Source organism: Sorex araneus, chromosome 7, assembly GCF_027595985.1.
Source record: "Sorex araneus isolate mSorAra2 chromosome 7, mSorAra2.pri, whole genome shotgun sequence".
Classification (NCBI taxonomy): Eukaryota; Metazoa; Chordata; class Mammalia; order Eulipotyphla; family Soricidae; genus Sorex; species Sorex araneus.
The window spans coordinates 34,347,635-34,372,087 of record NC_073308.1 but is presented as its reverse complement, the minus strand read 5'-3'; the positions used below and the strand labels follow the sequence as shown (position 1 = coordinate 34,372,087).

General features: G+C 62.8%; 1 protein-coding gene across 4 annotated transcripts in view; it reads left to right on the top strand.

The window, feature by feature from the left end:
* The window catches only part of KIF21B (kinesin family member 21B), a 42,902-nt gene extending 20,837 nt beyond the window's left edge, over window positions 1-22,065 (top strand). Inside the window, exons 15-36 of one of the 4 annotated variants that reach the window (XR_008631043.1) lie at window positions 239-438; window positions 3,355-3,462; window positions 3,719-3,787; window positions 4,077-4,309; window positions 4,493-4,640; window positions 4,789-4,983; window positions 5,097-5,198; window positions 6,232-6,397; window positions 7,016-7,067; window positions 7,173-7,230; window positions 7,514-7,719; window positions 7,817-7,891; window positions 10,069-10,182; window positions 11,399-11,437; window positions 12,993-13,129; window positions 14,597-14,777; window positions 16,448-16,612; window positions 16,828-16,945; window positions 17,751-17,921; window positions 18,189-18,388; window positions 18,621-18,799; window positions 19,133-22,065. Coding sequence is in view for 2 of the 4 variants with exons in the window: in XM_055144460.1 (XP_055000435.1) it covers window positions 239-438; window positions 3,355-3,462; window positions 3,719-3,787; window positions 4,077-4,309; window positions 4,493-4,640; window positions 4,789-4,983; window positions 5,097-5,198; window positions 6,232-6,397; window positions 7,016-7,067; window positions 7,173-7,230; window positions 7,514-7,719; window positions 7,817-7,891; window positions 10,069-10,182; window positions 11,399-11,437; window positions 12,993-13,129; window positions 14,597-14,777; window positions 16,448-16,612; window positions 16,828-16,945; window positions 17,751-17,921; window positions 18,189-18,388; window positions 19,133-19,187 (2,792 nt within the window). In the remaining 2 variants the exon portion in view is untranslated. The remainder of the gene's footprint in view (window positions 1-238; window positions 439-3,354; window positions 3,463-3,718; window positions 3,788-4,076; window positions 4,310-4,492; window positions 4,641-4,788; window positions 4,984-5,096; window positions 5,199-6,231; window positions 6,398-7,015; window positions 7,068-7,172; window positions 7,231-7,513; window positions 7,720-7,816; window positions 7,892-10,068; window positions 10,183-11,398; window positions 11,438-12,992; window positions 13,130-14,596; window positions 14,778-16,447; window positions 16,613-16,827; window positions 16,946-17,750; window positions 17,922-18,188; window positions 18,389-18,620; window positions 18,800-19,132) is intronic. The other 3 variants (XR_008631044.1, XM_055144460.1, XM_055144461.1) reach the window with 3 other exon arrangements.
* Window positions 22,066-24,453: the final 2,388 nt, after the last annotated feature.

The window sequence follows — 24,453 nt, the reverse complement described above, 5'->3', positions numbered from 1 at the left end:
TGTCCTCGGAACCCGTTTGTTTACACGCCTGTTTCTCCCATTCCCTCGTCCTCCTGCCGTTGGTCAGTCGGGCTGTCCGTCATTCACGCCCTCACGGGTCCAGCGAGCAGCGGCTGACCACGTCTTGGACGGCAGCCTCGTCCTAGGAGCTGGGGCTCTACGGGAGGGCGCTGTGGGGCTCCGTGTCGCAGAGGACGCGGGCCTGGGGGGCTGGCCCTGACCACGCCCGTGCCCACAGGCACCATGGAGTGCTACACGGAGGAGAAGGCCAACAAGATCAAGGCCGACTACGAGAAGCGGCTGCGCGAGATGAACCGGGACCTGCAGAAGCTGCAGGCGGCGCAGAGGGAGCACGCGCGGCTGCTCAAGAACCAGTCTCGCTACGAGAGGGAGCTCAAGAAGCTGCAGGCCGAGGTGGCCGAGATGAAGAAGGCCAAGGTAGGGGGCGCCGCGCCCAAGGCCGGTCCCAAGGCTGTGCTGGCCCGGCCCTGAAGTGCCTTTCCTGGGAGAAAGGGCGAGTGGAGGGTCTGCGGCGGGAGCTCAGTGCTGCCCCCAGTGGCGAGGAGACGCCATCTCAGCGGCCTCCCTGGGGAAGCATTTGTGCCAATTTTATAACAGCGGCAGCAATAATGCTCGTCGTTATCGTTAAATTATATTGCAGTTACAATTTAGAGGTTATTGTTGGTGCTGTTTGAGCGCTCTCAGCGGCCAGCTGAGGCTTGTCCCCAGACGTGTGTGTTTTTATCAGCCCTGGGAGAAGTGTCTGGGGTGAGGCGTGTTGTCGGTTCCCTTCTGAGCCTGAGGGGAAGCGGTGCTCAGAGAGGTTGGTCCCAGGTCGGGAGACAGAGCTGGGAGGAGCCCCCAGCCCACCCGCCTGCCCAGCTGGTGTGTGTTCTCTGTGGCTCCCGCAGCCCCTCTTGCTGCCATTGTGGCGATAACTCCATCTCGAGCTGGCCTGGGCCGTGGGAGGTGGCCCTGTCCCTGTGCTGAGGCTGTCAGGCTGTCTGGGATGCTCCTGTCCCTGAGCCTGGACTGACCGCGACCGCATGTATCCCTGTCCCTGAGCCTGGGCCATCCGGGGGTGCCCCTCTGCCTGAGCCTGGGTGTCTGGGGGTACCCCTCTCCTAGTGTGAAAGCCGGCCTCTCTAGCCCCGTCCTAGGTGTGTGTCCTCACCGGTCCCTGACTCCAACACTCCCAACCTGGACCTGAGCCTGAGAGCACCCCCGTCTCCACAGCTCAGGGCCAGGCCAGGGAGCAGATCTGGGGAGCCCTGGGAGACGGTATCCTAATGGCTGACCGTGCATTGACCAGCTGCAGACAGAGGAGTGAGCCCGGGACGGGGTGGAGGATGCAATCTGGAGGGGAGGGGAGAGTTGGTGGGCAGGCTGACCATCTCTGTCTCTGTTTGCTCCTACCACACATTCAGGGGCTTCAGGGTCGGACCAGGAGCGAGAAAGCCCCCCCACCCCCCGCCTCAACGTCTTGCTGTGCTCACAGCCCCCAGATTGCCGCCTGCCTAGGGTGCACTGTAGAGACACACGTGCGCGCGCACACACACACACACACACACACACACACCCCACACACACCCTGCCTTGGGCTACACTGTAGAGACACACGTGTGCACACACAAACATACAAGACACACACACGTGCGTGCGCACGCACACACACATACAAACACCCTGTCTTGGGCTACACTGTAGAGACATGTATACACACACACACACACACACGACACACATGCGTGCGTGCGCACGCACGCACACGCACACCCACACCAGGGCTCTGGCGCCCTCTGGTGGTGTAGCTGGAAAGCACACCTGTGCCTCGTTTCCCCCTGCCAGCTGTGGGAGGCCTCGTCTGGTCCTCATGCAGCCTCCGTGGTGCCCCATTGATGCCTCTGCAGGATGCTTGCACTGTTCAGCCTTCGTGGGGCCTAGCAAGGGAGGACCTCAGAACACTCTGGGGACAGGGGCCCCAATGTGTGTCCCTGAACCTCAGTTCTAGGGGTGAGAGGTGCCCCTTAGCCAGATGCTATCAAACTGCTCTTGAGAGCCCAGGCCAGAGACTGAAGACACCCTCTGGGGTCCCCTGCAAGGAAGGAGGGTCTGGCGCTGAGGCTTCTGCCCAGAAGCCTGAGAGCTGGTGTGTGAGACATCTGACCCCAGCGATTGGCTGCAGGCCAGCCCTCACGCCCCCGTCCAATCTCAGCGTCCACCAGGCGGGCCCACAGTATTCTCGGGTGCCCTGCAGAGGGGACACCGCCTTGGGCTGCGGGCCTGTAGAACAGTGTTGCTCTAGGCACTGCTGTCTCTCGGGCCCAGGCCGTGACACCCATTCTCTAAGGCCGCCATGGCCGCCCCGGCAGCTAGGCTGGACATGCCTCTCAGGAACTAAAGCTCCAGGCCCACCACTGTCGGCTCGTATTTTTCCCTTGCCCGGAGCCCCATCCACTGGGTGGTCAGGGTCATTTCAATGCCTGCGCAGCCCCAGGGATGAGCTCAGGACCTCATGCTGGCCCCGGGTACTCCGAAGCTACTGAAGCATCTTCACTCCTTCTTGCTGGGCTCCCTGTGAGCAGGACCTGCCATGGACTCTCAGTCCTGTGCTTGCTGGACAAGGACTTTCGCCTCTGGCCCACCTTACACAAGGCTGGGCTGTGGGATCCCAGGTCCCTTAGCCTGATCCCTGAGCCCCGCTGTCTTGCTTGACGAGATGATCAGCTCTAGTCAGCCTGTCCTCTGGGCGAGAACTGGCTCCTGTGTCTAGGGACGTTTCCTCTCCTGACCTGCCCAGGCACGATGCCGGCACCCCCCCCCCCCGCCCCTCAGCTCCCAGGAGGTGGAGAAACCCCGTGATACTTAGCAGCCTCAGCTAGGGGCGCGGGGCTGAGGAAAGGGGGGTGGGGGCCAGTGTGATGACTCGTGGTCTGGGCACACGACTTCTCGGTGACCCCATGGGCTGGCCCCAACCAGGCTGGCTAACAGCCCTGCAGTCCAGGGTCCTCTAGGCTTTTCCCTAAACAGGAAGGGTCGGGCCTGGCTCACAGAGTCACCTGTGGCCAGCACATGGCCTGCCCCTCCTACCCAATGAGCAGCACTGGTTTGGGGGCTGCCTCCGGCAGTCACCTGGACTCTGGCCCTGATGCCCCACACCTTGGCCCGTCACCCAGGAGCACGTCTCGAATGCCCACACCCAGGGCCCACGCTTTGGGCACGGGCCAGCAGTGGGGCCCAAGGTGGGTTGGACCTCGCCATACAGGTGCAGGCACTTGGGGAAGCGGCCACTCCTGGGGGCTGGGGTGTCGGCTGACCCGGGCCTGGCCTCACCGCCGCCGCTGCCCGTGCCAGGTGGCTCTGATGAAGCAGATGCGGGAGGAGCAGCAGAGGCGGCGGCTGGCGGAGACCAAACGGAACCGAGAGATCGCGCAGCTCAAGAAGGAGCACCGGCGACAAGAGGTGAGGGCGGCCCGGACCCGCCTCCCCTCCGCCTGCTGCAGCCCCCACTGGGACGGGGAGTGGGTGCCCGGTGGGGCAGCTCGGGGGCAGCTGCCTGGCCCTGCTCAGAGCAGCGGCTTGGGGTGCTGCTGTTCAGGATCCCTCCCTGGGGACTGTCCCGGCAGAGAGGGGCCAGGGTCTGGGTCCCCTTGCCCCAGAGTGGGTTGGGGGAGGCCCTCAGCATCATCCCCGCCCCTCTTTTCCCCCACAACCTTAGTTTCAGATCCGAGCACTGGAATCCCAGAAGCGGCAGCAGGAAATGGTGCTAAGGAGGAAAACGCAGGAGGTGAGGGGGAGTCCCTGCTGCACCCCACAATCTGAGGTGGTGGCCCCGGCCCCCCCAGACTGACTTGCTCTTCAGGCACTTGGCAGATGTGTGGAGTGAGACCTGGTGGGGGTGGGCCATGAGCGGCAGGTCAGGCCGAGGGGAGGGGCAGGGCCCAGGGGCGAGATTCTTGGTCACCGAGGAGGACAGGCCACCCCTTACTCATCCCCTGCTTCCCCCCGCCCGGGCCAGCTCCCCGCCCAACCCCAGACTGTGCCCTGCTCTTGAGGACACTTTCTTCGGCCCCCAGGTGACCGCTCTGAGGCGTCTGGCCAAGCCCATGTCTGAGCGGGTGGCGGGGCGCGCAGGGCCCAAGCCCCCCATGCTGGACTCGGGGGCCGAGGTGTCAGCCAGCACCACCTCGTCCGAGGCCGAGTCGGGGGCGCGCTCTGTCTCCAGCATCGTGCGCCAGTGGAACCGCAAGATCAACCACTTCCTGGGGGACCACCCCGCGCCCACTGTCAACGGCGCCCGCCCGGCCAGGTGAGGGGAATGGGGCTGCCCTGGCCGCAGTCATGGAGTGGGTGGGAATCAGGGCGCCGGACCTGGGAGACACAGACGGCGTTGGAGGGGGGGAAGGCGGGGATGAGGGGGTTGTGGGCGGGCAGGGTGGGGTGGGGGTTGGGGCCCAGAGGCTGAGCCGGCCCCACCCAATCCTGTCTCCAGAAAGAAGTTCCAGAAGAAAGGGGCCAGCCAGAGCTTCAGCAAGGCGGCTAGGCTGAAGTGGCAGTCCCTGGAGCGGCGGATCATCGGCATCGTCATGCAGAGAATGACCATCGTCAACCTGGAGGCGGACATGGAGCGGCTCATCAAGGTGGGACCCCCCCAGCCTGTCCCCACACTGACTCTCTGGCCCCTCTCTCCGCCCACCCTGTTCCTTCTTCCTGCTCTGGAGTGCAGAGGCCCAGAGGAGGAGGGGGCCAGCCCGGGCAGCACCCTGAAGCACCCTTTCCCGCCCCCAGAAAAGGGAGGAGCTGTTCCTCCTGCAGGAGGCGCTGCGGAGAAAGCGGGAGCGGCTGCAGGCCGAGAGCCCCGAGGAGGAGAAGGGGCTGCAGGAGCTGGCGGAGGAGATCGAGGTGCTGGCGGCCAACATCGACTACATCAACGACAGCATCACGGACTGCCAGGCCACCATCGTGCAGCTGGAGGAGACCAAGGTGGGGCCGCGGGGATGCTGGGGTGGGGGGGAGGAGGGGAGGAGCAGGGAAGAGGCGGCCCTCCCTGACCCGGGCGTCCCCCGCCTCCCTCCCCGCCTGCCCTCTGATCCTAGGAGGAGCTGGACTCCACGGACACCTCCGTGGTCATCAGCTCCTGCTCCCTGGCTGAAGCCCGCCTCCTGCTGGACAACTTCCTCAAGGCGTCTATTGACAAGGTGGGCAGGCTGCAGGGCCCCGTCCCCTCCCCCGTCATCAGGCCTGCGTCACTAACAGGCCAGGGCAAGCCGCTCACCTCTCGGCCATGGATTCCGAGGCTGCAGACTGGAGTGATGACAGCACCAGCCTCGTGCCCGGCCAAGTGGCTTTAAGGGGAGGTGACACAGGCCCGGGGGCTTGGCCCCATGCCCGGCTCACTGCAGGGTCTCCGTTACAGGGGTCCCTGTGTATCACCCCACATCCAGGCAACAGGGCTCAGCTTGATCATGGTTGGCGGCGGGGGGGGGGGGTGGGTGGGGGGTGGCAGAATGTGAGCGTGTCAGGGAGGGGCTGGAGAGACAGACAGATGGACAGACAGACCAAGCACAGCCCCACCCAGGGGGTTGGTGCTGACTGTCTCTTGGAGTCTCTGGTGCTCTTGTCAGAGAGGGGACAGCATGTCTTTGGGGACGTGGGGACATGTGGCCCCAGCACACCAGGTGCCTGTGACCCTGAAAAGAAGCAGGAGAGCCCCTCTTAGACGTTGCCAGGGTCCCCCGGAGCCCCTGAAGGGTGTGCCCTGGGGGTGCAAGTCTGCCAGGACAAGGCCAGGGTGGGGGTGTGCACACGCTCAGTCGTTTTCACTGGGGGTTCTCGGGGCAGGGGTGGCCAGGCAGCTCCCTCGGCCTGTGGACATTGTCCCCCCCACACCTTCCCTCTGCAGAGCTGTGTCCTGAGACACGGCCACGTCGTGCAGGGTTAACCCCCGCGCCCCTAGCTCTGTAAAGGCCCGTCTCCGAACAGCCTCGCACGGGAGTCCGGGGGGCTTAGACTTCAGCACACGAGTGTGGGCCCCTGGCTCAGCCCAGCCAGGGCTTCTGGACGATGCGTCTGAGGAAAGCTCGGGGTCCCAGCTGCCCCTGTGTTCAGTGAGGGGTACAGGGGCGCCCCAGAGCTAGAGGGGACCGCTCCAGCCTCCTTGCTGGGAGCAGGCTGTGTGGGGGGCAGAGACAGATGCCCACAGTCTGACCCCGGCCGGGCTCCTGCTCGTAGGGGCTGCAGGTGGCCCAGAAGGAGGCGCAGATCCGGCTGCTGGAGGGTCGGCTGAGGCAGACGGACCTCGCCGGCGCCTCTCAGAACCACCTGCTCCTGGACGCCCTGCGGGAGAAGGCCGAGGCGCACCCCGAGCTGCAGGCCCTCCTCTACAACGTGCAGCAGGGTATGCGGGTGCACAGTGCTGTGGACACAGCCATGAGAGTACTGGGGGGGGGTGTGTGTGCATGGAGTGCCTGAGCGTGCATGTGTGCATACGTGTGTACAGGGAGTCCATGAGTGTACGTGTGTGGGTGCACACATGGGTGCATATGCACGGTGTGGGGATGAAAATGGGGTGCGGGAGCTGGAGCGATAGCACAGCGGGGAGGGCGTTTCCCGTGCACGCGGCCGACTCAGGTTTGATCCCCACCATCCCATATGGTCCCCTGAGCACTGCCAGGAGTGACTCCTGAGTGCAGAGCCAGGAGTAACACTGAGTATCGCTGGGTGTGACAAAAAAAGAAAATGGGGTGTGGCTGTGCACATGTGGGTGTGGGTACACACATGGTGGGGGGAGTGTGTGCAGGGTGCAGTGTGCATGCGGGCGCTGGAATACAGCTGTGCTGAGGTTCTTTGCAGCCCCTAGGTATCCCCCTGCTTCTGCCCTGGGGAGACCTCGCTTCCCCCAACTCCCCAGAGCCCACGGTGACCCCTTGAGTTGGGGGGTGGAGAGGAGGAAGCAGGCTCCTCCACTCGCTCTGAGGGGCACTCACCGCCCTGCCTCCCGCCCTCTGTCCCACAGAGAACGGCTATGCCAGCACTGATGAGGAGATCTCAGAGTTCTCGGAGGGGAGGTGAGAGCTGGGGCTGGGGTACGGGGCTGAGCTGGGATTTGGGGACCCCAAGTCTGAGCACCAGAGCACAGGCTATGGGGATCCTGACGCATCCTTCTTCCTCAGTTTCTCCCAGTCATTTACCATGAAAGGCTCCACCAGCCATGACGATTTCAAGTTCAAGGTGAGCCCTCTGGCCGGCAGAAGGCGTGTCTGCATGCGCTCCCCCCCCCAGGCTGCCTGTAGCTGGAATGTGGGTGCAGGGAAGGCTTCCCCTGGAGTTGGGGTAGACTGGGCAGGAGAAAGCAGGGTGTTCTGTGCTTGCCTCGTCCCTGTAAGAACCATTTCCCTCTGCTTGGGATTCCCCAGGCGTCTTGAGAGCATCCCGTGGGCCAAGGGGACCGCTTCCCCCTTAGATTTCCCCCATTGCGCAGCGACATGTGTCCAGTCCAGATGTTTCTTTGCAGGGGGAGCCCCGGCTATCGGCGCAGATGAAGGCGGTTTCTGCCGAGTGCCTGGGACCCCCGCTGGACATCTCCACCAAGAACATCACCAAGTCCCTGGCCTCCCTTGTGGAGATCAAAGAGGACGCGGTGGGCTTCTCCGTGCGCGACCCCTACTACCGGGACAAAGTCTCCCGCACCATCAGCCTGCCCACCCGCGGGAACACCTTGTAAGTGGGAGTGGCCCAGGGGGGCAGGGCAGGGGCGGGGCGGTGGGCGGGGCAGCCGGTGGGGGCAGGCCCCGCCTCACTGCTCCCTCTGCCGCAGCCCCCGCCAGTCCCGAGGTGCTGACAAATCCCCTCTGACCCGCCGGAAGTCCTATGACCGAGGGCAGCCCATCAGGTGAGTGCAAGTTCTGGCGTCCAGGTGTCCACTCTGCAGCGCTGCTTGTCACTGTTGTTGGCTCTGGGCCGCGGTGACCTAGTGGCCCTGCTCCCCCAACCTGTCAGCTTCCCAGCTCGGAGAAGCGTCTCTTCCAGTCTCTAGAGGCATCCAGGACTGGGGGGGGGGGGCACACCCGTGACCCTAAAGGTGTGGCCAGCAGTGGCTGGGCAGTGATGGGAACCGGGTGGTGCTCCTGGAGCAGTGCTTGGGCCGCTCCCAGTGGTGCTGGGGCACCCAGCGGGCAGGGACCGGCCCAACTCCTGTATGCAAAGCGTGTGCTCCAGTCCTTTGAACCCTGCCGACTGGCGCCTTTGAAAGTCCTTGTCATGTGAGATGAGAGGAGTGTAGATGTTGATGTTTGGTTTTCGTTTGGGGACCACACCCAGCTTGTCCAAGGCAGGTTCGGGGATATTTGGTGCCAGGGATTGAAACCCGATGTGCCAGAGCAAGGCAAGTGCCCTCCCCGCTGTACTATGGCTCCAGCCCCGGCATGTGGCTATTTCAAGAGAAGCCAGGGAGAGGAGGGCAGGGGAGCCCAGGCCTCTGCAGACCCCACCGTGCCTCTCGGGGTGACCTGGGCCACCCAGATGTCAGAGAGGCTTGGGGCAACCCCTGGGTAAGATTGGGCTCAGAGGGCCTGGCTTGGGGACACCGCGGGGGAGGGCTTGCTCAAGCCCCCAGAGGCCAGGCATCTGACAGCTGTGGGGTCCCCGACCCCCGAACCCCCGAGCTCAGAGAGCTCAGCTCAGAGGCGGAGGAATTAGCGCAGCTCGTGGAACTGTGCGACAGGAGAATCAGGCTGAACTGACGGAGAAATCGCCAAGGAGAGGAGGGGCCTGGTGGTCTCAGAGCAGGACCAGGGTCATGCCTGTCTCTGTGTGTTCTTGGCGGTGGCTCTGTCCTGCCCCAGATGCCACAGCAAACACTGAGTCAGGAGCCAGCAAGGGGCTCCTTCAAGCCTCTGCACCCGAGCTTTGGTGGGTCCACGAGCACCCCCATTTGACGTGGGTCCCTGCCTAAGTTTAGCAGCTACTGCTCACTGCTGTGGACGCTTGGCTCAGCCGGGCACCGGTGCTCACCCTGGTGCCACGTTCTCTTCCCCTGCATTTTCTCCACGAGGCACACACCAGCGACATCCACAAAACACACAACAATGTGGAGAAAAGGGGCCGGAGAGAGAGCAGAGTGCATAAAGCACTTGTGTTGCACAAGTTTGATCCTGTGCACCATAGGGTCCCCTGAGCACCACTAGCAGGGGTCCCGGAGCACAGAGCCAGGAGTAAGCCCTGAGCACAGCAAGGTGTGACCCCAACACCAAAAGAAAATACCTAAAGGAGGGCTGGAGCGATAGCACAGCGGGTAGGGCGTTTGCCTTGCACGCGGCCAACCTGGGTTCGATTCCCAGCATCCCATATGGTCCCTTGAACACCGCCAGGGATAATTCCTGAGTGCAGAGCCAGGAGTAACCCCTGTGCAGAGCCAGGTGTGACCCAAAAAGCAAAAAAAAAAAAAAAAATACCTAAAGGAACCACTCCCAGACTTTCTTGCGACCTAGATTATGGAAAGGAAAATCTCTGGGACTGACACTCTGTCACGTGTCCTCAGGGACCTTAAACCCACAGAGCACCAGGGCCCTTGGGGTTCTAAATGCATTTTTTTCCTTTATGGGTCACACCTGGCAGTGCACAGGGGTTACTCCTGGCTCTGCACTCAGGAATCACCCCTGGCAGTGCTCAGAGGACCATGTGGGATGCTGGGAATCGAACCTGGGTCGGCCGCGTGCAAGGCAAACACCCTCCCCGCTGTACTATTGCTCCAGCCCCTCCAAATGCATCTGAACCAGGGCTAGAGAGATAGTAGGGCAGGGTGGTTGTTTGCCTTGCATGTGGCTGACCTGGGTTCAATCCCCGGCACCATTTATGGTCCCCGGTGCCCTCTAGGAGTGAGCCCTGAGCTCAGAGCCAGGAGCAAGCCCTGAACACTGCTGGGTGTGGAAAATGATAATAATGAAACAAATGCCCTTTAATCACGAGGTGGGAACTCGAGGCGTGGACACAGCGCTCGGAGGATACGGGGTGCAGGGCGGCAGGCAGGTGTGGCCACTCACGGGGGCTGCTCTCTGTCCTCCTCTGCAGGTCCACGGACATGGGATTCACGCCACCCTCGTCCCCTCCCACTCGGCCCCGAAACGACCGCAACGTGTTCTCTCGGCTCACCAGCAACCAGAGCCAGGGGTCCGCGCTGGACAAGTAAGAGCGGGGGTGGGGCTGGGCCGGCCCTGGCGGGACGGGAGCCTTCCTCTGGGCGTCTCTGCCCGCTGAGTCCTCACTGGACCCTCCCCTGCCCCAGCATGTGTGCCCTCCGGACAGGGCAAGGGAGAAGCACCAGGGAGGGGGGTCAGGGGTGGATCGTGGCGGGGAGGTCAGGTGATTCCTGGCCCCTGGGACTCTCCCCAGAGCCCCTCTATGAGTGCTCACTCGAGGTTCCCGGTCCCCGCAGAGTGAGACTCCCTAGTCACCCAGCCTGCTCATTCCCGGAAGGATGTGGCCGTGGCTGCCGGCCACTGGCCTTCCTCCACCTTGAGGCTGCTCGGGCCCCACTGTGAGGTGGTGTAGGAGCCCCCGCCCGGCCCTGACACTTGTCCTGGTCCCCGTGCCAGGGAAGGAGGCCCCGAGGGAGGGGCAGCCCAGACCCAGGGCCTCTGACCCAGGGGAGGACCCCGCTGGCACTTTGTCCTCTGCATGCCCACTCTCTGGCTTCCTGCGACCCCAGTGGGCAACTCTCTAGCTCGCCGCGCGGGGTCAGTGCCATCTTTGGGGAAGTGTAGAGGACCGAGAAGCGGGTGTTTCTGTGGGAGGGGGATGCGTGGGGAGTGCCCCTTGACCCGAAAGGCTCTGGGTCCTGCAGGTGCCCTCCTCAGAAGCTTTGGGATGAGGGGTTCTGGCCACGCCAGCGTGGTGGTCTCCCGGACCCCGCGTCCATTCATGCACCAGGCCTCAGCAGCCCTGGAGCGTGTAGGCCCAGAGGCTGCCCTGCCAGAGGCGTGAACCCACAGGGTCTTGGGGTGCTGGAGGGGCCGCAGGAGGGGCGGTCAGCAGGTAGGGAGAGGCCAGCGGTGGGGCGGGGCACCTCACAGGGCAGAGAGGCTTGGGACAGCAAACGGCCACGACCTTCTCCCCGAGTGAGGGCTGGCGCTCCCCGACGCCCGTCCCCGCTCCCACCTGTTAGCTGCGGCACCCCGGTGTCCCGCTCCTGGGGGGCGTCCACAGCTCCCCTGCCAGCCTGCCCCCCCCACCACCTTTCTGCTCTCCTTGAGCAAGCAAGCGCCCTGACCCTCTGCTTCTCTCCACCCCCTGGGAGAATAACCCGCCCTCTGACCTCCCCCCTGCTCCGCCTGCCTCTGCCCCGCCTCCCTCCGTGCGCCCCCTCTCGCCCCCTAATCCAGCTAATTTTCTGCCTTCCCAGGTCTGATGACAGCGACTCCTCTTTGTCGGAGGTCCTGAGGTACACACAGATGGCTCTCGCGTGTGCGCCCCCGGCTCGCTCTCTCTCCTCTCTGCCCGCCCCCGCCTGCGCCCCATTCCTCAGCATGCCGCCCACCCTCCGCCCTCCCTGCAGCCCTGCCCCCAGGGGTGCCGCATGCTTGCCCCAGGCCCACCCCCAGCGCTCAGCTCGGCCCCCCCACTCTCCGCCAGCATGGGTGCCCCCGCAGGAGAAAGGCCACCCCCACTGCCCCGGGCAACGCTGTCCTCAGACTCCCCAGACACCCCTCGCTTGTCCTCACGGTCATGGCCAGGCCCAGGCCCAGTCAGTGAGGGGGCAGCTGTGACACCTGAGGGGCCGCTTGTGGCAGGCTGACTGAGCCCCGGAGGCTGACACTGGGGGGTCTGCATGTAGGGAAAGAGCGAGAAAGCTCCTCCCCCACACAGCTCGCAGCATGCAGAGGCCGAGGGGGGTCCCTCCTGCCTCCAGTATCAGTACCTTTGTCTCTGGCACTCCTGGGGGGCCCGGGGTGCATGCCTGGCTGGTAGCACCTCATTCCCACAGGGACCCGGGGGGACCGGAAGGCCTGCAGGGGCTCAAGTCTTTTGTACAAGTGACAGTCTTGGGTCTGACCATGTGTACAAAGGGGACATGTGTGAGTGTGTGAGAGTGCTATGACTGTGTGCATGCATGTAAGTTGTATGGGTATGTGCACGCAAGCATCAGAGTATGTGTGAGATAGTGTGAGTGTATATGTGTGCACATGTGTTCGTGCATGTATGTGAGTGGGTGTGTGAGTGTATGTGTGGAGAGGTGATGGTAATTGTGTGTGCACTAATGTGAGAATGAAAGTATGCGTATGAGTGTGGATGTGTGGATTGGTGATAGTGTGCGTGCATATGTGTGCATCCATGTGGGTATGCAAGGGTGAGTGAGTTTACGTGTGAATGTGTGGATATGTGTGTATATATGTGTGCATATGTATGACTGAGTGTGTCTGTGCTTGTGTATGTGGATGGGCGATTATGTGTGTGAGAATGTGTACTTCTCATGATAGTATGAGTGTGCATGTGTGTGTGTGTACTTACATGATAGCATGAGTGTGCATGTGTGTGGATGGGTGATCATGTGTGTGTGTACTTATATGATGGTATGAGTGTGCATATGTGGGTGAATAGGTGATCATAGGAGTGTGTGTGTGTGTGTGTGTGTGTGTGTGTGTGTGCATTCTTGGGAGCCCCTCAGGCAATTACTCACAGGTACCCCAGTCCAGGGCTGCCTGGGGGGCACCTGAGCATTCTCCCTCTGCCCCCCAGCCCCTGCTGGATTAACCCAGCCTCGGGGAGCACTGCACAGGGGGCCTGGCTGCATCTGAGTCTTGGATCGCATGCTCAGGGGACCTGGGGACAGGGCCTGGCTCAGTGTGGCCCCGAGAGCTCGGCCTGTCTCCCTGCTGGCGTCTCCAGTGTCCCCAGGAGACCCTCGTCCCTTCTCAGCCCGCTGCCCTCGTGCGTGCCTTGCGCAGCTGCTGGGTCCCTGGCTGACGGACCGCCCCTCTCTCCCTCTCTCCCGGAAGGGGCATCATCTCGCCCCTCGGAGGGGCCAAGAGTGCTCGGACCGCCCCGCTGCAGTGTGTCTCTGTGGCCGAGGGCCACAGCAAGCCCATCCTCTGCCTGGACGCCACCGACGAGCTGCTCTTCACGGGCTCCAAAGGTGAGTGGCACCAGCTGCCTCGGGGCGGGGTCCCCTGGGCATCGGCCTGCTCCCCCAGGGCCCGGACAGACCCCTGTCTCCTGGCCCATCAGCACTTCCTCCGTGCCTCCCTTGGAAACTAGGGGGCTTCTCAGGGACCCCGTGTCCTCCACCCCGGACCCCCGACATCCAGCCTCGCCTTCTGGCCAAGCCGTGTGAGGGTCTCAGTAGCTCCAGACTCACGGTGGCATCCCCTCCACCCTGGTGTCAGGCAGCAAGGGGCAGACAGCCGCCCAAGAGCGCGTGCAGGTTGCAGGTCCCTGGTGCTGCACTCTGAGACGCGCATCCCTAGGAGGCCGGTGACCTGCACACACACACACACACACACACACACACACACACACACACACACACACACACACACAGTCCTTTCACAAACCTGGGTGGTACCCTGTAGTCCCTGGGGGCCGTCGCCATGATGGACAGGCCCCACCCCTACCCCACACCGCTTGCTCATTCGCTGCGGGAACAGCAGCTACAGGGAGGGGCTGTTGCTGGTTTCTCATGAGGAGCACTGAGGGTGCCCCGTGGCCAGGGCCAGCCGTGCACGGGCCGGTGGAGTTCAGGGCTCTCCAGGACTCGGCTGGGCAGGGTCCACGGGTCGTGCTGCCATGCTGGGGGTCAGACTCGGGGACTCCCCGATCGGAGCTCGCTTCCTGAAACTGGGGAAAAAAGACTCTGTGGCTTCTTTTTTTTTTCTTTTTTTCTTTTTGGGTCACACCCGGCGATGCACAGGGGTTACTGCTGGCTCTGCACTCAGGAATCACTCCTGGCAGTGCTCGGGGGACCATATGGGATGCTGGGAATCGAACCCAGGTTGGCCACGTGCAAGGCAAACACCCTTCCCGCTGTGCTATTGGCTCTGGCCCCTTTTTTTATTTAAGTGAAGGTAGTTTTTAATTGAACAAAATGATTCGAAAGAGGAGAGGAGACAGAGAGGGAAGCGTGTTTGAGAGGAAACATGGGCTTCTCCAGAGAGGAACTAAGCAAGCAAAGGGAGAGAAGCGGCGAGATTCAAGGGAGAGCGCGGGCTTGAGGAGTGAGCCAGGGTGGGTTTGTCTTAGCCCGGGACCCCGGGCAGCCTTGTCCGACTCAGGTGTCTGTGGGCGTTTGTTTGAGAAGCCGTGAGCCTGGGCCTTCCCCCAAGCATGCTCATGCACACAGGCGCACGGGAGCACACATCTGCCGCCCGCTCAGAGCGTCCGTCCTCCAGGTCGCCAGAACCCCCCCCACTCCCGCCATCCCTGGGTGGGATTGGGGACAGGGCGAGCGCGTGTGCGTGCGTGCGTGCGTGCGTGTGTGTGTGTGTGTGTGCATGCATGTGTGTGTGTGCGCGCGCGCGCGCGCGCGCGCGCGTGTGTGTGTGTGTGTGTGTGTGTTCTGACCCGGAGGTGGCTCCCTGGGGGGTGCGCTCTCCTTCTCATGCAGACCGCAGCTGTAAGATGTGGAACCTGGTGACGGGGCAGGAGATTGTGGCTCTGAAGGGTCACCCCAACAACGTGGTGTCCATCAAGTACTGCAGCCACTCGGGGCTGGTGTTCTCCGTGTCCACCTCTTACATTAAGGTGTGGGACATCCGGGACTCGGCCAAGTGCATCCGGACCCTCACGTAAGTCCGGATTTTCTCTTGTTTCAAGGTGGCGTCCAGCCCATAACGAGTGAGGGCGTCATCTCTGGAAAGGCGCGAGACGTTTCCCAGGGTGTTCTGTCACAGGAGCGGGAGTGGCTGGCCACCTGCCATCTCTGTGCTGACCAGCTGCGTGGTTTCCAGGGGCGTCTTCCAGGGTCGTACCCCTCTTCTTGGCTCAGTGGGCTTTAACTGGAGCAAGAGAATGAATGGGCCTTTCTGCCCAGTGTCCTGATTTGGGTTTTTTTTTTTCTTTTTGGGTCACACCTGGCGATGAACAGGGGTTACTCCTGGCTTTGCATTCAGGAATTACTCCTGGCAGTGCTCAGGGGACCATATGGGATGCTGGGAATCGAACCCGGGTTGGTCGCATGCAAGGCAAATACCCTACCCGCTGTGCTATCACTCCAGCCCCTTGTTTTTTTGACGAGGACTTAGAGACCAAGAAGATTGGGGAGAATGGAGGTTTCTAGATCTTTCTGGCCAGGCAGGAGTTGCTAGGACAGAAGGCGACCTGGAGTTCCCACCCAGGCCAGATTCTTGTTTTAAGTGTGCAAATAAAGGTCTTGTGCAAAAAAAAAAAAAAAAACCGTGGCGTGACTGCCGGGGCTGTGCAGATCCATGGCACAGAGACACGTGTGGCCCAGGCACTGGTTGGTCAGTGTTGATCAGTAGCAGTCACGGGTGTGTCTTGGCACCGTCGCTGCCCTCAGTGCCGCTGCCACACACTTGGTAGCGTCCCTGAGCATGGCTTGAAGAGGGTTTTGCTGTCAGGGTGCCAGAACCAGAGCCAGGGTGAGGCAAAGGGTGCCCAGCTGAAGTAGGTCTGGGCCAGGGGTGGGCAGGGAGCCCTGCTTGAGGAAGACGGCCCTCGTAGGCTGCCTTCCATCTGCCTCTGACAATGGGAGCTTCCAACTGCCTGTCGTTTGACCAACGCTTCCTGGCAGTGGGGCTGCCCAGCGTGGCCACCGGGTCTCTCCCCCAGGGAGTGTGCCACAGGGTCAGCCCTGGGCATGTGGCACCTTCCCCAGCAGCAAAGGCACCTGGGCTGTGGTGCTGGTCTCTGTGTGGCAGGCACCCGCCAGGAGCACTCCGTTCCCCTCCTTTTACTGTGAAGCCAAACTGCTTCCCTAAAAATAGTATTATAAAAACAAAACCCAGGGCAGGGGGGAGAGGGCAGAGAAACAGTACAGCGGGGAGGATGCTTGCCTTGCACACAGCCGACCCGGGTTCAATCCCCGGCATCCCATGTGGTCCCCCAAATACTGCCAGGAGTGATTCCTGAGTGCCGAGCTAGGAGTGACCCCCTATGCATGGCAGGGTGTGACCCCCAAACCAAAGACAAAGCCAACCCGATGGCGGAAGACGCTGACTCAGAAGTTGAGTGATTCCCACGAGACCAGACCCGGCCTTTTGCTCCTTCCGAACCTGGTGCCACGGACAGCCAGGGTGGGGGCTTGGCTTCCGCCTAGGGGAGTGGGGGTGGGTGCAGGTGTGACTAGTGGGGCACCGTCCCTCAACCCCAGTGTGTTGATCAAAGCCTTCCCCAGAGAAGCCATCCCCGCTCTGGAGATCAGGGAGGGCTTCCTGGAAGAACGGCTTCTAGCCTGTGCAAGCGGACTGCTTGATCCTTGCCTCCTCCTTGCTGGCAGGTCCTCGGGCCAGGTGATCTCAGGGGATGCCTGTGCGGCCACCTCCACGCGGGTCATCACCAGTGCCCCAGGGGAGCACCAGATCAACCAGATTGCCCTCAGCCCCTCGGGCACCATGCTGTATGCCGCCTCAGGCAATGCCGTCCGCATCTGGGAGCTCAGCCGGTCAGTCAGGAACTCGGGGGTCTCCCAGGGGCCCGGGGTGGTGGAGGCTGGACCTAGCCTGCCCACACCCTTGGCTGTGCAGTGCATGTCCCCGCCCCAGCCCCTGCCTCTGAGGAAGGGTGTGGGGCCTGGGCCAGCACCCCCACCTCACTCCTGATGCCCTCTGCCCTCTGCCCTCTGCCCCTGCTGGGCCTCTGCCCCTCCCCCACACGCAGGTTCCAGCCAGTCGGCAAGCTGACGGGCCACATTGGCCCCGTGATGTGTTTGACGGTCACCCAGACAGCCAGCCAGCACGACCTGGTGGTGACTGGCTCCAAGGACCACTACGTGAAGGTACCCCGCCTCCCCGGCACCAGGCCCTCCTGGATGTCTGTCTTCCTCCTTGTTTTGGGCACTGCTTATAGAAGGGGGGAGACTCGGGGGTCTGGGAGAGGCCTCTGGGCGGCCTCGTCACGAGTGTCAGGGGAGTGATGTCAGGGTGCGGGAGCCTGGATGGATGGGACAGGTGTGGAAACGGGGGCCACGGAGCCAGGGTCTCCAGCACCATGAACCCCGAGCACCATGTCCGTGGTAGCCCCCACGGCAGGTCACGTGTGGTAGAAAAAGCAAACAGAAAAGAAAAGGGAGGCAGGAGCGATGACAGTGCGGTGGCTGGGGCACTTGCCTTGCACACTGCGGACCCCGGAACCCCTTATGGCTCCCGAGCATCGCCGGGAGTGAATTCTGAGCACAGAGGCAGGAGTAAGCCCAGAGCATCATCAAGGGTGGCCCCAAAACAAAAATGAGAGGGAAGGAGAGAGAGAGGGAGAGAAGAAGAGAGAGTAAGGGAGAGAGGGAGGGAGGGAGGGGAGAGAGGAAGGGAGGAGAGGAAGGAAGGAGGGAGGGAGGGAGAGAGGGAGGGTGGGAGGGTTAGAGGGAGGGAGGGAGAGAGCCCATCCCCGGGCAGGGCCTGTAAGAGTTGAGAGCCCAGAACAGCGGCAGGAGGGAGGCAGGAGGGTGGCTGTGAAGGTGCTGGTGGGTCCCATGGAAAGAGACACTCCCCAGGCCTGCCTTGGGGCTCCACCTCCTCACTCCCAGGCCCCCCCAGGGAGCTCCACCCCCACCCACAGCATTGGCCTTCCCCGACCCCCCCCTACAGATGTTCGAGCTGGGGGAGTGTGTGGGGGGCACCATCGGCCCCACCCACAACTTCGAGCCGCCACACTACGATGGCATCGAGTGCCTGGCCATCCAAGGGGACGCGCTGTTCAGCGGCTCCAGGGACAACGGCATCAAGAAGTGGGACCTGGAGCAGCAGGGGCTTGTCCAGGTACAGGGTGGGGTGGGGGGTGTCTGTCGGGTCAGCCCCGTGGGGGGGCCCGCCCAGGTGCAGGGTGGGGGCGCTGTCAGAGTCCAGGGGTGCAGGAGCTCTTGGGGTTCCAGCCCCGCATGGCCTGAGGGCCGGGGCTCCCCAGGTTCCTGCTCTGCTCCGGCTGCCGCCCCCCTGCACCCGCAGCCTGTGTTCTGGGGGGGTCCCCTCCCTCTGGCTCCCTCCCGCACCTCCCTGGCCCTCACGCCCGGCCCCCTGCCCCGGCAGCAAATCCCCAACGCGCACAAGGACTGGGTGAGCGCGCTGGCCTTCGTGCCCGGCCGCCCCATGCTGCTGAGCGCCTGCCGCGCGGGCGCCATCAAGGCTTGGAACGTGGACAACTTCACGCTCATCAGCGAGATCAAGGGCCACGACAGCCCCATCAACGCCATCTGCACCAACGCCAAGCACGTCTTCACCGCCTCCAGGTGGGTGCCGGGGAGCCCGGGGGGCCCAGGCCGTCCCCGGGGGCTCCACCGCACACCCCACCGCCTTTGAGGAGGGCCAGGGGGCCGTCCCGGGCACAGCTGCACACTCGCCACCCGCCCCACCCCGCCCCGCCGGCCTGTCCCGGACCTACTCAGCGGCTCTCTCTTCTCTTTCTTCTTCTTCCCTTCTTCGTCCCCCCCCCCCACCCCCCACCCCCTGTCTCCCCCACAGTGACTGCCGGGTCAAGGTGTGGAATTACGTGCCTGGACTCACCCCCTGCGTTCCACGCCGGGTCCTGGCCATAAAGGGCCGTGCCACCACCCTGCCCTGACCCTGCCCTGACCCCGCCCCCCGCCCCCCTCTTTCCTCTCCCTCTCTCTCTCCACTTCGATCTGAGCTGCTTCTTCACGGTACGAGACTATTTTACTCCCCCCTGCCTGTCCCCGCAGCCGCCCTCCCCCACTCTTCCGAGCATGCGCTGTGGACAGCCTCCCTCAGTCCCCACCGCAGGGGGGTGCCAGGTTAGCAGGAGTCAGAGAGGGGCACGCACGCAGGCAGCGGGGCCAGCGAGAGCCCGCCCCCAGGTTCTCCCAGGCCCCCCTCAGCAACCCCCCGCCCTGCACCCTCCCGCGGCCCCTCGGGGAGCTTGGGGAGTCGAGCCTGTCCTGTCCTTCCCTTGGCCGGGGGGCCGCCGGCCAGGCCCACCGGAAGAGCTGACTGGCCCCGTCTCCCCTCGCCCGCAGCGACCTGACCGTGAAGATCTGGAGCGGACGGCGGTTACCTGGGGCCCAGGAGTGACAACCCCCCAGCACAGCAGGAAAGTGGGGGACCCCACCCCTCTGACCGGCGGCGACTGGAGACAGGGGTGCCGACCCCGGGGTGTGGCCCCTCCCCCTCTCCTTCCTCACTCTCAGTCTCCCCCAGTCTGTGCCCCCACGGAGAGAGCGGGGTGGGAGAGAAATTAAGCTGTGAAGCCGAAGGGCTCCGTCCCCTCCTTTCTCCTCCTCAGCCCTTGGCCTGCCCCCCGACCCCCAGCCCCTGCACCTGCCTCTGAGCCCCACAAGCTAGTCCTCAGGTACCCACGGAAACCAGGTGTAGCCGCTGGGCTCCGCGTGCCCTCCACACCGTGCCCGCGGCAGTGGTGCTGGGAGGCATCAGAAATCCTTCGGTTATTTAATTTATTTTTTTATTTCCGTTCGTCGCTGTTGCCGCCTGGACACGGACTTGAAGTTTCTTCTCCTGCATTCTCTCCCGCAGCTCTGAGGGGGCCCAGAGATCCCAAACGGGGCCCCTCCACCTGGCCCCGGGCCCCCGCTGGGTGCTTTGTGCAGGAGGGACCCCCGCCTTGGGCAGCCATGCCGGGGCCCCCTCGACGCACCCCTGACCTCTCGGCCTGGTGCTTCGGTGCCTTCCTCCCTGCCGGCAGCCTTACAGCCCGCGCCCCACACACCTCTCCCCCCTGCGGCTCCCAGGAAGGCACCCTGAGACCCGGCACGGGGGCCCCACCTCGGAAGCAGCCCCGGCTACTACGGCACTCGTGAGACTTTGGACGCCGCCCAGGGCTCAGGAGACACGAGATCGAGCCTTACCTCGGATGCAGGCTGCTGCCTTGTGGGAGGCAGGGAGGATGCGCCAGGCCACTGGCTGCCTGGCCGGGGGATTCCCGGAAGGGGCCCTCGGGAAGGGGCGCCCTCGCACCCATCCTGGGTCCGAACCTGCCGCCCTTGTTTTCCGTCCTTTACCCTACCCGGCGCTTCTTGCGGCTGCAGTCTCCCTGGGGGTCAGGACCCCCAACTCTGTTCAGAAGAAACTTTGAGACGTTAGGGCTCCGTGTCTGCCCTGGGAGGCCGGTGCCCCAGGCAGCAGGGCCAGAGGAGGCCAGAAAAGGCCAAAAAATTGAATAAACCGGCTGAGGCTGGAGCTCGGGGCCTGGCGCTGCCGCCGTAGTGAGGCGGTGGCCCCTGCAGACCGGTTGGAGATGCCAGTGCCACCTGCCCGTGTCCTGCGGCCGAGCAAGGACGGTCGTGACAACTGGAACCCCCATCCCCACCCCACCGCCCGCCTGCCTGCCCCTCTCCTACCTGAACAGAAAAAGCATGGAGCGCGCCCCGTGAGATAGCCTCCCCTCTGCATGAACGTCCTGCCCGAGCCTGCGCCCCCCCGCCCCCGTCCGTCCGTGCCCACCCGGTGCCCGGTGCTCCTCTCCGTACTCCTGCTGGTGCTCCTCCCCGTGCTCCCGCTGGTGCTCCTCCCCGTGCTCCCCGAGGTGCTCTCTCCCCTGCTCTCTGCCGTCCGCCCTGGCTCAGCTACCTCACGGGCACGGCTCTCCGTCCTGCCGCCACCCCGTTGACTCTGAACTTGAAGGCCCTCCCGGAGCCCCCCCCACCCCCCCCCCCCGCACAGCCCGAGCTCCGGAGAGGCCTCCGCCGCTTTCAGGGATGTCCACGGTACCTAGTTAGGGGCAGGCCCCTGGCTCCCCCCTAGTCGCACAAGTTCCCGAAATGCTGGAAGCACAAATGGATTGTGATGGGAGCACAAGAGCCCTGGCCCCGGGGCATTAGGGGTGGGGGGTGGGGGGTGGGGGTGGGGGAGAAGGCGGGGAGGCTGGGCCCAAATCTGGACTGGCTGGCCCCTCTCGGGAAGGAACGACCTTTGTAGACCCCGTAGCCCCCACCCACCAATGCACACCCCAGCCCCCCAGCCCCTGCATGCTTTCAGGATTGTGTGAGAGTCCCCTGCTCTGGGGGAGGGGGTTCCTCCCTGTGGCGGTCAGGCCTCCCCACAACCATGCTGGGTCCGGGCCACTGCCCGCCTTCCCTGTCCCCACACTCTGTTGGCTTCACCCAAGGGACCCCCTGCGCCCCCTGCTGGCCATCTGGAGAAGCCTCAAGATGGCCCGGGTGGCAGGGCCGGGCCGAGGGTGGCACCCTGGGCCTTTGGGGTGTCCGGGAGCTCCCCCCACCTCTAGCGCTGACTTAGACCTTCCCCGAGTCTTCGGACCCTGCCCACCGCCCAGGGCGGTGCCCCCAAGTTGGTGCGGATAGAGGTGGGCAGCCGCGGGGGCCAGAGGCAGCCAAGGCACCGGGGTGCTCCTGAGCCACCCCGGCTGGCACGGCACCTGCCTGGGCCTGCAGACAGGAGCAGGAGCAGCTTCCCGGGCGCTGGCCCAGCACTGGCACCTGTCCCTTTGCCATCCCAGACAGGAAGCTGCTCCCTGGCCTGGTCTGGCAGTGCCACCTGGGCCTGGCCTTCCTCGCCTGGCTTCCAGATCCTGCCCTGCCCCGCTCGGTGTAAGAACAGACCCCGCAGGGGAAGCTCGGTTTCCTTCCTGGCATCGGTGAGGGGGGTCTATTGCCCACCCCCTGCCTCTTCCCCCGACCTTGGCTGAGCCCCCACACCCCGCCCGAGTCCAGTCCAGTCCTTTGAACCCCTGTCCCGAAAGTCCTTCGGGGAAGCTGGTCAGTCCCGGAAGGGCCTGGGGTCCGAGGAAAGCCAAGAAGAGAAGGGACCTGGCCCAGCCCACCCTCCCTGGCAGCGCACAGTGTACATACCTTTTGTACCTCTGCCGACGGCTGTACATAGTGTATGAAAGTTGTCGCCTCCTCCCACTGTACAGTTCTGTCCCCGGATGTGTGTGTCCTAAGATGTTCTCCTCAATAAAACCTGAGTCACGTGCTCCGTGTGGCGCTGTGCTCCCGAGCCTCGTGGCCGCTGGGGGTGGTGGGTGGGAGGTGGGGGGGCGGGGTGCAGGCCTGGTGAACAGGCTTGGGGCCTGTTCAATGAGGAGGTGTCACTGGGGGCTGTGTTCTCTAAGACTGTCAGCAGTGTCTCAGGCCGGCACAAACATGGAGGAGAGGCCACTGGCCTGCCCGGGCACCAGCCACGCTCCAGGCGCTGCTCCTGGCCCCCCCTCGGACAGCTGGTGGGGCCTCGTTTTCTGGAACAAGAAAAAGTCTCTTCAAGGTGACTGGCTCCGGATCCCGGCTGAGGAGGGACAGAAGCAGGAATTGAACTTGGACCCATCAGTCCGTGATTCCTCCTCTCCCCTTGCCACTTGGAAGAGAAGACAGAAATGATAAAAGTTCATATGAGCTGGAGAGATAGTCCAAGGAACGGGCTGGGCACTTGCCTTGCACGCAGCTGACCCACGTTCAATCCCCAGCCTGCCAGGAGCGATGCCAGGAGTAAGCCCTGAGCACTGCTGGGTGTGACCCGAAACCAGGAAATATGAGTTCCTAGCAGGGGCCGGCGAAGAGCGCTCAATGCACGCATACAGAAGGGCCAGGTTTGACCCCCAGTACCACACGGTCTTCTGAGCACTGCCAAGAGTGACCCCCAGCACAGAGCCGGGGATAGCCCCAAGCCAAATAGCTTCAGAGAAGAGTCTATGGCCATCTTGACCCTTGTTACTCCATCCATGTCTTCGAACACCTCAGTCCTCTGAGATGATTTGATCCTGTTGCCTGTCTCAAGACAGACCTGTCCCGAGGCTCAGGCATCTGTGACCCCAAGATATTCCATGGCAGGTCTGACCATTTGGAAAGCTGACCTTCGGGTTTCCCTGTTTTGGAGACAAGAGGGTCTCATTTTTTTTTTTTCTTTTTGGGTCACACCTGGCGATGCACTCAGGAACTACCCCTAGCGGTACTCAGGGGACCTTATGGGATGCTGGGAATCGAACCCAGGTGGGCCACGCACAAGGCAAATGCCCTACCCACTGTGCTATCGCTCCAGCCCTCTCCTCATTGCTTTGCAAATTTATATTGGCTTTATAGCCAAGCTTTATATTTGTGGACAGACCAAGGCATCCAGCGTGGCTGCTGAAGATGAGTCACTAGCGGGGAGCCAAGAATCTTCTGGTCCTCCAGGGGCGGGAGAGTCCTTGGTGAAGGAGAGGGGCCCTGAGCTTCCAGGGACACTGCATCGCTCTAGCTCTCCTATACCCCCCCACCCCCCCACTGCGGGTAGCCGAGCCTCCTGTGTAGAAACCAGGCGGCTGCAGCTGGGAGCATTGGTTTCTGGCTGGCCAAGCCAGCCCCACCCCATTCTCCCTGCCCACTCACACCCCACCCCGCTCCCCCAGGCCTGCTTTTACGTAAGAGCCTGCTCGACAGGATAAGGACCACTGTTAGCCCCGGGAATGGCAGCTGGGCGAGGCTGGCTAAGGCCGCAGTGGAGGGTACCGGGAAGCTGCCCAGCCCAGCTGCTGAATCACCTGCGGCTCCTGGGCTGGCGCCATAACACAGCAGGGAAGGTGTTTGCCTTGCGTGCAGCTGACTCGGGCTGGATCCCCAGCATCCCGTGTGGTCCCCCAAGCCCATCAGAAGTGATTCCCGAGTGCGGAGCCAGGAGTAACCTCTGAGTACCACCGGGTGTGACAAAAAAAAAAAGAGAGAAAGAAAGAAAGAAAGAAAGAAAGAAAGAAAGAAAGAAAGAAAGAAAGAAGAAAGAAAGAAAGAGAGAGAGAGAGAGGGAGGGAGGGAGGGAAGGAAGAAAGAAAGAAAGAAAGAAAGAAAGAAAGAAAGAAAGAAAGAAAGAAAGAAAGAAAGAAAGAAAGAAAGAAAGAAAGAAAGAAAGGAAGGAAGGAAGGAAGAAAGAAAGAAAGAAAGAAAGAAAGAAAAAAAGAAAGAAAGAAAGAAAGAAAGAAAGAAAGAAAGAAAGAAAGAAAGAAAGAAAGAAAGAAAGAAAGAAAGAAAGAAAGAAAGAAAGAAAGAAAAGAAAGAAAGAGAAAGAAACCTGCAACATCTCTCTGCACCCACCCCTGGAGGTTTGCCCAGAAAAGATTTTTCCCCCCACAGGACCACCTGTGTTCTGAAGGCAGGAACACTGGTTAGGAAACAGGGGTTTCAGTGTTGGGGAGTTGGGTTCCCCCCAATTATGAGAGTAAGACGCATGTTACTGCAGATTTAGGGAAGCAAGCATGTGAGAAGAGCCCTATTTGGGGTGCAAAAAGGAAATGGCCTGCCTCAGAGTCTCAGGGCCCACTCCTGGTCAGACCTGATGGCACCTTCAAAGATGCTTGCTTAGTGGCCAGAAAGGATGGTAGGTAAGGCGCTGACCGTGT